Source organism: Danio aesculapii, chromosome 25 (genome assembly GCF_903798145.1).
Source record: "Danio aesculapii chromosome 25, fDanAes4.1, whole genome shotgun sequence".
Lineage (NCBI taxonomy): Eukaryota > Metazoa > Chordata > Actinopteri > Cypriniformes > Danionidae > Danio > Danio aesculapii.
Genome location: NC_079459.1, coordinates 10,917,629 through 10,929,235, shown reverse-complemented (window position 1 = coordinate 10,929,235; position 11,607 = coordinate 10,917,629). Strand labels below are relative to the sequence as shown.

Sequence of the window (11,607 nt, the reverse complement as noted above, 5' to 3'; positions counted from 1 at the left end):
TTATTATAAAAAAATTGTATTTTAAAAATAAGTGTATTTTCATGTTTAAAGAGTTTAGATGCAAAAACCTCTAAATGCCATTTAATATATTTTTTTATAAAATTAGCATTTTTCTCCAACTCCTGTGTGTGGACTCTTATTTTACTTTTATAGTGATTTTACTTTTATAGTGACGAATACGTCCTTTCCATTGCCTTTAAAGTGAAATAACTGAACATAAATATACGAGGCAGAAAAAAATGCTCATTTTACATGGCATTTAGAGGTTTTGGCATCTGAACTCTTCATGTCTTTATTCTATGAGTTTTAAATTCTAATTTCTAATTCAAACTTACAGTTTAAATGCACATGTGTAAATAAAGCAATTTGACAAAATGGTAGGAAATATGTTTGGTACATCAAAAAGTGTATTTATAATAACTTTCCAACAAGATATTGGATATTGGTGGAGACACGTCCCATCCGTCCACCCTAAATGTACGGCCCTGACCGTCTGTTTAGTACTGGACAGGGAAAGCCAAAAAGAGGACTTCAACTTATTTTTATTTTTCCGATATTGCTATATTTTTGGACTTTTATTCCAGCATTAACTGAGTGTGGATAAAAAAAAGAGACAACAAGACTTTGGTGGGGTTGTTTACACATTTATGGGACTTTGTGTTGAACTTTATTATTTTGTTTAATATTATTTGTGTGAAAATGGGGGTATAAATAAATAAATTGCTGCTAATTGGGGACTAACTTTGAAAAAAAAAAATTTAAAAAGAATTTAAGTGAGAGTCACAATATTTGTATATATGCCCTGGATGGCAGTTAGACCTCACTGACTGTTCAACAGACGATGACTTTCCTCAACAAAGGGAGAATTTGCAGGAGTCAGGGAGTGATTTAAGAGCTGAAGTCCAACTGTTGCGTGCAGAGGTGACAGTGCTGCAAAAGTGTCTGCGTGACTCCATTGACCTACAAAAAGGTATGGTAGACCAATTAGTGCATCATGACTATGCAGCATCTGTTCCTCCACTTACATTTCCCTTGGCCAGTTTAACAACGTAAGGGGTGGCTCATTTGCCACCGACAGCCTCAAGGTCAGTGCCAGCTAATGTCACCCATAATGCTGCAACCCACACTTGCTCAACCACATGTAGGAGATGTAAGTGCCGCAACAACTGCACTTACCTCTTTACTTTATCAGTCGCGACTTGAGCCACCAGTGTTTGCTGCGGATGGTTCCTTAAATCCAGAGCAATGGCTTCAATCGCTGAATTATTATACAACCTCTATGGATCTCACAGATGCCCTAATTCTAATTGAACTTCCACGTTTCCTATCAAAGGAGCCAAGGAAATGGTATACTGTCCTTAGCACTCATGTGACCACTTGGGCTCAGTGCTGTGAGTTTTTTCAGGAACTGAAATCCCCTCCAACTCCACAGGAGCAAGTTGATTTGATAAGGAAGCATGCACTTGAAAAATATAGAGTCACGCTCTATAGCACCCCCATACCTACTGTCATGGACCTTCTGTTGAGGGCCCACGAACTTCATGCTGTCTTGGGTCCTAGTGTTGGGTGTCTGCCTCGGAGACAGTCAAATAAGATGCCCCCTAGGGAGCCCTACTGTTTTCGGTGTTCCTTGCCTGGTTTTACTTCTCGTAATTTTCCAAATTGTGGCCCTAAAATGAGGACAAGTCAAGCTGGGCTAGTATCTGTTGAAAAGTTAGATAACACAGATGCTGTTCATTACACAGTTGATGCAGATAGCCCAACTCAGGCCAGTGGGGATGAACGATGTATCATCAGGAGTCACAATGCATATCCCCTCCAGGACAGTGGTGTTGGGGGATGAACCTGTTGCCCTGGAAGAGTTGGAGGGTTCGGATGTAACACTGCCTAGCGTTAACCTGTCATGCTTAGGGGTTAATTCCCGTACCCTATCGGACAAGGTGGGAGAAGCATCCTTAAATGGTGAGCAGAAAAGTGAGTTGAAGCAAGTTCTAGAGTCTTTCGCTGGATTGTTTGATGGACATTTAGGACACACCTCTCTCGTGGAGCATGAGATTAATACAGGTGATGCCAAACTGGTTCATCTGGCTCCATACTGCAAAGATGAAGGAAACTTCATCTCTACCATTGATTTGGCAAGAGGATACTGGCAGCTAAAGGTCAAGCTCAAGCCCAAAAACTGCATTTGTGTCCCGCTGTGGCCTTTTTCAGTTTCGAGTTTTACCCTTTGGACTTTGCAACACACCCGCCACCTTCCAAAGATTGATGAACACCGTTTTGGCAGGTCTTGTCTATAAAACTTGTGCTGTCTACTTAGACAATATTGTTGTGGAATCCCCTAACTTCCAACAACATCTTACTGACCTGACGGAGGTTCTGTCAAGGCTGGAATCTGCAGGCCTGTCCATTAAGCTCTCTAAATGCCAGTTCTGCAGGAGTACGCTCACATTTCTTGTCTACAAGGTATCCTTAAAGGGTATCATACCACATGAGGAGAAAGTAAAGGCAGTAGCGAATTTCAAAACTCCAACTACTGTAAGAGAAGTCAGACAGTTTCTAGGCCTTACTAGCTACAACAGACGTTTCCCGCAGAGCCTCTTTTTGCACTTACAAGAGTGGATGTCCCCTTTGTGTTGTCTAGTGATTGCCAGACAGCCATTAATTATCTAAAGGAGAAATTAACATCAGCACCTATTTTGAGGTTCCCAGACTTTTCTCAACTTTTTTTTATCCATACGGATGCGTGTGATGTGGGTCTTGGTGCAGCTCTTATGCAAAGAGATCAAGATGTGGTGATGGCCTATGCAAGTCATGCACTTCACAAGTCTGAGAGACCATATTCCACACCGGAAAAGGAGTGCTTGGGTGTAATATCGGTCCTTGAACATTTTCGGCCATATATAGAGGGTCTACATGTCACAGTGTTTTCCGACCACAGTAATTTGAGATGGCTAATGTCTTGTTCTAATCCCTCTGGCCGGCTGGCTCGGTGGTCTTTGAGACTATAGGACTTTGACTTTGCTGGATGCTCTTTCTCGTAATCCTGTGGCCTCTAGTGTTGAGCCTGTTGGACTTCTCCCACACTATGCAATTATTGGCAGCCTTGACCCACGGACTTTACCCCTCGTGATTTTTGCAGATAGAGAAGGCCTTCGACAGCTGCAATTAATAAACCAACTCACAGGCAAGCTATTGCAGATGTTGGAATAACAGAATGACAAAAGAGTAGGTCAATTGTCAGACTTTGTAGTTCAGCATGGACTCCTGTACTTTGTGGATAACAAAGCATCCTGTAATCTTCACCCCATGCAGCACCTTAAATTGTATGCACCTAATTCTGCCAATTCTTTAAACCGAGCCAAAGTAAGCCTGCTGCAATTATGATCCCCATACGTACGCAAAGACCATGGGAGTACACAGGGGTGGACTTTGTAGGCCTTTACCATGCACACCCTGTGGTAACGCTTACATCTTAGTTTTTGTGGACTATTTTATGAAGTGGGTTGAGGTTAGTGCCTTTTTCAGGCATATGCTTGGTGCCCTGGGCTCTGAGCACAGACTCACAACCGCCTACCACCCCCAGACAAATGCAACGGAGAGGGTTAATCATTCATTGAAAACTGCCATACGTGCCTACATTGGCAACAAGCACAAAATTTGTTTTGCCCTAAGAACAGCCCACCATGAAAGCACTGCACACAGTCCGTCCATTTTACTGTATGGTCGAGAAATGAATACTCCTCTTGATATTATAACCCAACCTAACTGTGATGGAACGGAGGAGCCTGGTGTTCCGTATCCTGAGAGCTTGGAGTCCTCAATCCGTGAGGCTCATGATCATGCTGCATCCATTTTGGAAGCCAGTCATTCCAAAAGAAAGAAATATTATGACAAAAAATGTCGGCCTGTCTCTTACTCTGTGGATGACTTGGTCAGAGTAAAGACTCATCCAAGGTCGGAGGCTCTGGCAAACTTCACTGCAAAGTTGGCACCTATCAAGCTGGCACCACGATACCTATCTTATCGTGTTACTCAGAAGCTGTGCGACCTAAACTACAGACTTGCTGATGTGTATACAGGAGCAGAAGCAGGGGTGTTTCAGGTATTTAGGTTGCCTTTTCATAAATGGAACCCTCTTGTTGCGACAGAAGTAGAACCTGAGTCAAGTTCAGTTGCAGGGGCTTCCGCTGACAATCTTTTGGGGGAGGGAATCCCTGTGGGAACTTATGGGGGCTCTACTTCATTGAACTCAGCAGACGAGCGTTATAGATCAGGCTCTGAGACTGCTGGAGTTTCTGATCTATTATTACATGGAGATGATGTTAATTGCTTGCCCGACATGCAAGTTGACTGTGTGACTCAAATCATTGACATGACTGATGGGGGTAGTGGTTTTGGCAGACATTCCTATGACCTTAGACCACGACGTGCACCACGAATCACGATCGTTGGTTGACAAATAGATAGACAAATACATATCACACAGACAAACTGGACCTTAAATAGGGGGTTTGTTTGGGGGATGTACTGCCATGTTTTTGTTAACATTTAAAGTTATCTCTATAACGGGTTGTGAATTTTTCTTCATTCTGTTCTATTGTGTAAAGAGTTACTAAGAGTACGGTCTGAATTCTGTACTGTATTTATGGTTCAAAAACATTTATATTCATAATGTTTATGTACTTAATTTTTTTTTATTATTTTGTGCAAAAGTGACAGGTAAAGCAACGTAACTAAGTATGTTTTGGATTCACAATCATGTATGTTAGTGTGTAACCAACTTTGGCATAATTCTCGGTTTGGGTGGCTTGACAACATTTCATGTATGGAATTGTCATTGTGTTATTGGGCAAAGTTGTGTACAGCTGAGGTCAGCCTTATTTGCCTGGGGGGGGGGGGGGGGGGTCTGTAATGGCCGCTTATTGTTTGATGTACAGTGTGTACAAATGTCATGTCCCCTTTAAGATAACTTATTCTATGGTTGTTTTACCTTTTGCATGGAAGCAGGCATGCACGGGAGCTCAGTTCAGTTCCAGCGAGCTCTGAGGAGAAGTGTGTAAAATTAGTTTTACTCGATCTTAGTGCGGCATTTGACACCATTGACCACAATATCCTCATAAATCGCTTAAATTCTACAGGTGTCCAGGGACAGGCTCTACAATGGTTTAAGTCATACTTAGCTGACCTTTACCAGTTTGTGAATATTAATGGACAGCCTTCACAAGTCAGCCCAGTAAAGTACGGGGTGCCTCAAGGATCGTTTTATGCCCTTTGCTGTTCACAATATACATGCTACCCCTGGGAGACATTATTAGAAGACATGGGATCAGCTTTCACTGCTTTGCAGATGATACTCAATTATATATTTCAACTAAACCTGACGAGATGTCTAAACTGTCTAAGCTAACTGAGTGTATTAAAGATGTTAAAGACTGGATGACCAACAATTATCTTCTCTTAAACTCAAACAAAACAGAATTGTTACTTATTGGGCCTAAATCCTGTACACAGCTGATCTCACAACTCGACCTAAAATTAGAGGGATACAAAGTTAGCGTTAGCTCTACTATAAAAGATCTGTGTGTCATATTAGACAGCAATTTAACTTTTAAAAATCATATATCCTATGTCACAAAAACTGCTTTCTTTCATCTGAGAAATATTGCTAAGTTACGAAGTATGCTTTCCATCTCAGATGCAGAAAAGCTAGTCCATGCATTTATGACTTGCTTTTATGACACTGGCTGCCTGTTTAGTTTCGTATTGAATTTAAAATATTGCTTCTTACCTACAAAGCTTTAAATAATCTAGCTCCTGTTTATCTAACCAACCTTCTGTCTCGCTACAATCCAACTCGCTCTTTAAGATCTCAAAACTCATGGCTTCTGGTAGTACCTAGAATAGCAAAGTCGAGTAAAGGAGGTCGAGCCTTCTCATTTATAGCTCCTAAACTCTGGAATAGCCTTCCTGATAACGTCCGAGGCTCAGACACACTTTCCCAATTCAAAACTAGATTAAAATCTCTTTAGTAAAGCATACACTTAGTGCACCACTTAGTGGTTTTCCGTACAGGTTTCTGCATCTTGTTTAAATACACTATGAACAGCAGCTACGCTAATTATTCTCTTTATTCTCCATTTTCACCTGGGGATTCTCTTCCCAAGGCCCTCAGACTATGCAGAGTCACTGATTCGATCCAAGACCAATGTCGAGATGATCCCAAGGTTTCCATATCCTGGACCAGGCCGTATCCTGAGCAGCTACTGTGGTGGTCATGGAGGAGTGGAGAACATGAGACGGATTCCTGTGACGCTCCAGGGACACACAAGCCTTCGCTGAGGCCAGCTTCCAGCCTCCGCCGCTGAGACTGCAGCTCTGCACAAGTCGTTTGGCCAGCGGAGAAATTAAAATGATCGTGCCCAACTGAGTCTGGTTTCTCTCAATGTTTTTTATCTTCACTTTCGCCAATTAGTGAAGTTTTTTTTCCCTCTCCGCTGTCACCACTGGCTTGCATGGTTCGGGATCTGTAGAGCTGCGCATTGTTGGATTTGCTCTTCAGTGTTTGGACTCTCAGTAGTGATTTTTAAACCACACTGAACTGATCTTAAACACTGAAAACTGAACTACACTGTTCTAATTTACTATGACCTTTTATGTGAAGCTGCTTTGACACAATCTACATTGTAAAAGCGCTATACAAATAAAGGTGAATTGAATTGAATTTAATTGTGTTATGGTCACTCTACTGCTGTTTAATTCTTTTGATAATATCACATTTAATTTTACGATGGATGTTTGGGTGTCTTTTCCATTTTCCTTTTGCCCACTCATTGTAGTTGACTGGCATGTGTGTAGTTGACCGCACTTGGGAGAGAGGTATAAAGGCTGATAAGCAGAGTGATATAGTTTCTGTCTCTTTTTTTTCTTTCCTCCGGGTAAACACTAAGACACCTGGCACTTGTCACAACACATGCTGATCCTGGTCCCGGTTGTTTACATGCACGCTGATATGTGTTGACATGCAAGTTTAAAATGATGATGATACTTTGACTAAGCATGGCTATGAAGCAGAAAGGAGGAATAATAAGTCAGGTAGGTAACTAAGACATCATAACATTAATTCTCTACTATAAAACATATTTTTTGTGTTCTATTGAGCTGTCATAAATAATATTCATGCAAAAGTCTTAAAATATTACCCCAGTTGTATCTTTACATTGTTTTTCAGTTACATTTAGGATTGATTTCTGTAATTTTTTTCGAATGATAGTTTTGAAATAATAATAATAACAATAAACAAATTGTTATTATTATTTATTAAAAATAAATATATTTAAATGTATTTATAAGTATTTTAAATGTGTATATTTTAAATATATATTTAAATATTTTAAATATATATAAAATCAACCACATAGTGACTTTAATTCTTGTGGAATGGGAAAGGGTGGACGTTTGGGGGTTGGGGTTATTGCCCTTATGTGTCATTTCTTTGGCGAAAGGTAATTGACTTTGCTGTCAATATTGATGGAAATATTTCTTTACATTGGAAAGATGTTCTTTTAGGAATTTTAGAAATCTCTTGAGACAAAAAGACCCATACTTTTTGTTATTAATTTCTTTATTTTAATGGACAAATTTTTATATTCATAAATGTAAATTTTCAGGTAAAAATCCTAATTTTATTGCATTTAAAAATTAAGTGAAACAAATATTGAGTCTATATTACTTTGAAAAAATCAAAAAGCTAAACGAATTGTTCAAGCTGTTTGTCATTTTATCTATTCCTGTGATCTTTGTGACCTAACCTTTGAAATTTTCTTCACATTTTTTGCACTTGTATTGTATTTTTTGACAATTAAAAAAAGACTCGCTGTTGCCTTCGGACCAATGTAACTATTTGTGCCGCCCTGCTGCGACCCCTTTTGGTCGGACCAATATTTGCTGGGTTATTGTTATTACCAAAAATACCACACTATCTTCGGTAAAACTACATGTTCCACAATCCTGTGCGGCGGCAGCACGAGAAAGAAGTCATGTGACGTCATGCGGATGGAAACTTTGTATCCGCGGACAGAGGAGCAGAACATACAGAAAAAATGCAGGAAAAGGATGAAAATGCTGCCAATACCAGCAGGAATTCGAGGATCCTAACGGCCAAGTCTTTTGATGTAGCCGACTTCGGTGGCAAAAAGGAGCAAGCCTCCAAATTGTGCGGATACCTGAATAAACTGACTGGGAAAGGGCCGTTAAGAGGCTTCAAAACGCGTTGGTTTGTGTACGACCCCAGGAAATGTTATTTGTATTATTTCAAGACTCCCCAAGACGCTCTTCCACTCGGCCACATCGGGATAGGAGATGCTTGTTTCAGCTATGACGTTGAGGCAGAAGAGGGGCTTTTCGAGATTCACACCGAGGGAAAGGAGTTCCTACTTAAAGTAATATGAATCTTATTCATTTTTAATTCTTATTTACAGAATTAGATACAATAGATCTAAGGCAGTTTCTTATATAAAGATGACTAAGATTCTTTGTTAAATACTATTGATACCATTAATTAATTATATTTGTGCAGTTTGGACTATGAAAAAGTTATACAACCCCATATACAACCCCAAATTAGAAAATGTTTGAGTTGTACTTAATTGCTGACAAAACAACACCACATTATTTAACATCTTCCTCATAATTTTTTTTAAATATGCATTCCAATTTTCGTTCTTGCAATGCATTAAAAAAAGGAACAGTAAAGCATTTACCCCTTTGTAATGTCACAATTACTTCTCACAACACTTAAAAGACGTATAGGGACTTTCTGGTGTAATTTTGTTCCATTCTTCCTGCAAGGCATAAGGTGGGCAACAGTACAGAGTCTATGTTGCTGCATTTTGCGCTTCAAAATGCTCCACAGATTCTCTATTGGAGACAGGTCGGGACTGCACACATGCCAGTCAAGTACCTGTATCCTCTACCTTCACAGCCAGGACTTTGTAATGTGTGATGAATGTGGTTTTGCATTATCTTGTTGAAATATGTATGGACGTCCCTGGTAAAGAAGGCAGCATATTGTGTTCCAAAATCTTTATATACTTTTCAGCATTAATGGTGCCATTACAGAAGTGCAAGTTACCCCGTGTCAGTGCCCTTGGCAAAGGTGTGACGAAACACTTAATCCACGAGACAAGACACAAGATTATGTTCATGACAACAAAACGAGATTTTATTACACAATTTACACAAAAAGTCTTCAATGATGAAATATATGAATAAAAATATATATTGCTTCTATTTTAAATAATTAGATGCAGTAAAAGACATGCAAACAATACAAAATATGATGCGAATATATGACTAGAAAATAGTTTTTGCTTTTTGAATGCCATCTTACTTGTAAATGAATTCTATGCAGCTGATTGGCTTTTCATGTGAAATTTCCACAAATTGAACAAAAAAAAAAACTTTTCACTTTCTCCTTGAAGTGATATAAAGTCAAAGGCACAACCATTTTTCATAGAAAATCAAGTTGTTAAAGCAAGAAAATTTGGTTGATTAACAGCATTTGGCCTTGTAACAGGTCTGTCTTTAAAGGTTAAGTTACTGGTAAAAAGAAATTACACCAAAGAGAAAATCAGATGTGTAAATGTGAGAGAAAATCAGATATTGTTTTTTTGTTTTTTTTTTTGCCATTGTACACTTGAACACAATAATAAAACTCTATTTAGAGTCTATTTAAAAATTCTGTTTAGAAGATGAAAATTCCAAAAAACGTCTCTTAAAAAGTACAAAATATTGTTGGAAGTTGATGAAGAACAAATTCCTCAGAGCAAGAGCTGTAGCCTACAGTACTTATCACATCATTGACATATTAGACTAAAGCAGCACAATGCCCAAGTGCAGTAAATATGCAGTTTACTTTTTACTTTAGTTGTACCTCAAAGTACTGCATATTGTACTGTTGAACTATATTGTGCTGTAGTTGAACTGTGGTCAATACTTCATTATGTTGCATTTTTGCAGTTGCAATTACTTTTACAGCAGTTATCCTTCTATTTACTGTGGTTGTACTGCAGTTTTACTTCAGTTTACTGCAGTTATTTTTTTGTAAGGGCAGGAAGCACGCTGATGTCATTGGGTGAAAACAGCAATTGTAGTGTCCACACGATCACACTTTACCTGTTTTGGTAAAGTTTTGCAAAGTCTTCACTCTGGCTGGAGTTTTCAGAAAGTTTCAGTTTCAGTCAGCCGACACTGTGTTTTCATGTGGACAAACAGTGAAACCAAATAGAAAAAAAAGTTTGGTTTTGAAAAGGGCCTTAGGGTTGGAGGTTTCATGGCTATATTTTACCAGCCTGGTGGCCAATCTCACATTTCTCCAGTAAGAGCAGATTATGAAGGTTTTAATTAGCAGAGTAATAGCACAATTTGCTTAAAACATTTTTTTGTTTTTATTATGCAAGAGGTACATGCATTACTTGGAAATGCATACAAATGGAAGAGAGAAAAACAAAGAACAGAGATGGAAAAAAAACAACAACAGTCAGATACAAGTGTGTGTGTGCGTGCGTGCGTGCGTGCGTGTGTGTGTGTGTGTGTAAAGGTAACTGGGTACACAGGTGGAAAGTACATAAAAATGATGCAAATAATATTGATATAAATAAAACAGATAGAACAAAACCAATCAGTGGTAGGTAGTAATTTAATGATAGTAATAATTACAACAATAATAACAATGACAACATTAACAACCAAAATAATAAGTACTACACAAACTACTACTACTACTACAGCAATTACTACTGCTACTACTACAACAACAACGACTACTACTACTTGACAAATAAATGTGATAACTATAATATAATCATAATAATAAAAACAACAGGCAGCCATGTCCACGTCACACTTATCCTGTGAATGTAGTATATATAAGTATGTGCTATCCTTTGTGTGCACCCTTTATTTTTCATTTATATAAATGTTATCATTTAATACGTTGCTGGACCAGCCTGGGGAAGAACTGGTGACACCAGCTCTCACTTCACACCCACCTCACTCTCTAAAACAAGTTATACATTTCAAGAGATGAGATGTCACAGGCAACTGAGGGAAAAAAAGAATTGAGAGAGACAGAAAAAAAAGAACGAATAGAACAAGAGGAGAAGTAAAAAGTATGTAAAGACAGAATTATGATGTAGAAAAATACAAACAAAAATAAATATTAAATATTTTTCATTTTTCTTATTTTTAGGATATTTAATTAGAATTAATATTAGACACCGTTTCTAGCTTTTCCTGACCCCCTTGCCCCCTCCCCGCTTGTTTATGTACTAATTAAGGAAGGGATGCAACCATTATAGATTTTGATTGTACAATTATAGTCTGAGGAATAATCACGGTTATCACAATTATTATGTAATCATTAATTTCAAAACACTACTAGTTTAGAAAATCAAATGAAAGTGGGACAGTGGGATGTGACATCCCATGAAGTTGGAGATGCGTCACCCTTTCCCAAAATGTTTTAACTGATGTGCAGTGCCATAAGGCATGAAAACGAGTGTCTGGGGTGTTTTGTGTAGTAGTACTTTATAAGTAGGCATGGGATAA

General features: G+C 38.6%; 1 protein-coding gene across 4 annotated transcripts in view; it reads left to right on the top strand.

Annotated features, from left to right (window-relative positions):
- The first annotated feature begins 8,038 nt into the window (after positions 1–8,038).
- Positions 8,039–11,607, top strand: part of tbc1d2b (TBC1 domain family, member 2B) — a 53,920-nt gene continuing 50,351 nt past the window's right edge. For 3 of the 4 annotated variants that reach the window (XM_056451611.1, XM_056451612.1, XM_056451610.1), the window contains exon 1: positions 8,039–8,438. In XM_056451611.1, coding sequence (XP_056307586.1) covers positions 8,100–8,438 — 339 coding nt within the window. In that variant the 5' untranslated portion in view covers positions 8,039–8,099. The remainder of the gene's footprint in view (positions 8,439–11,607) is intronic. The other variant, XM_056451613.1, reaches the window with a different exon arrangement.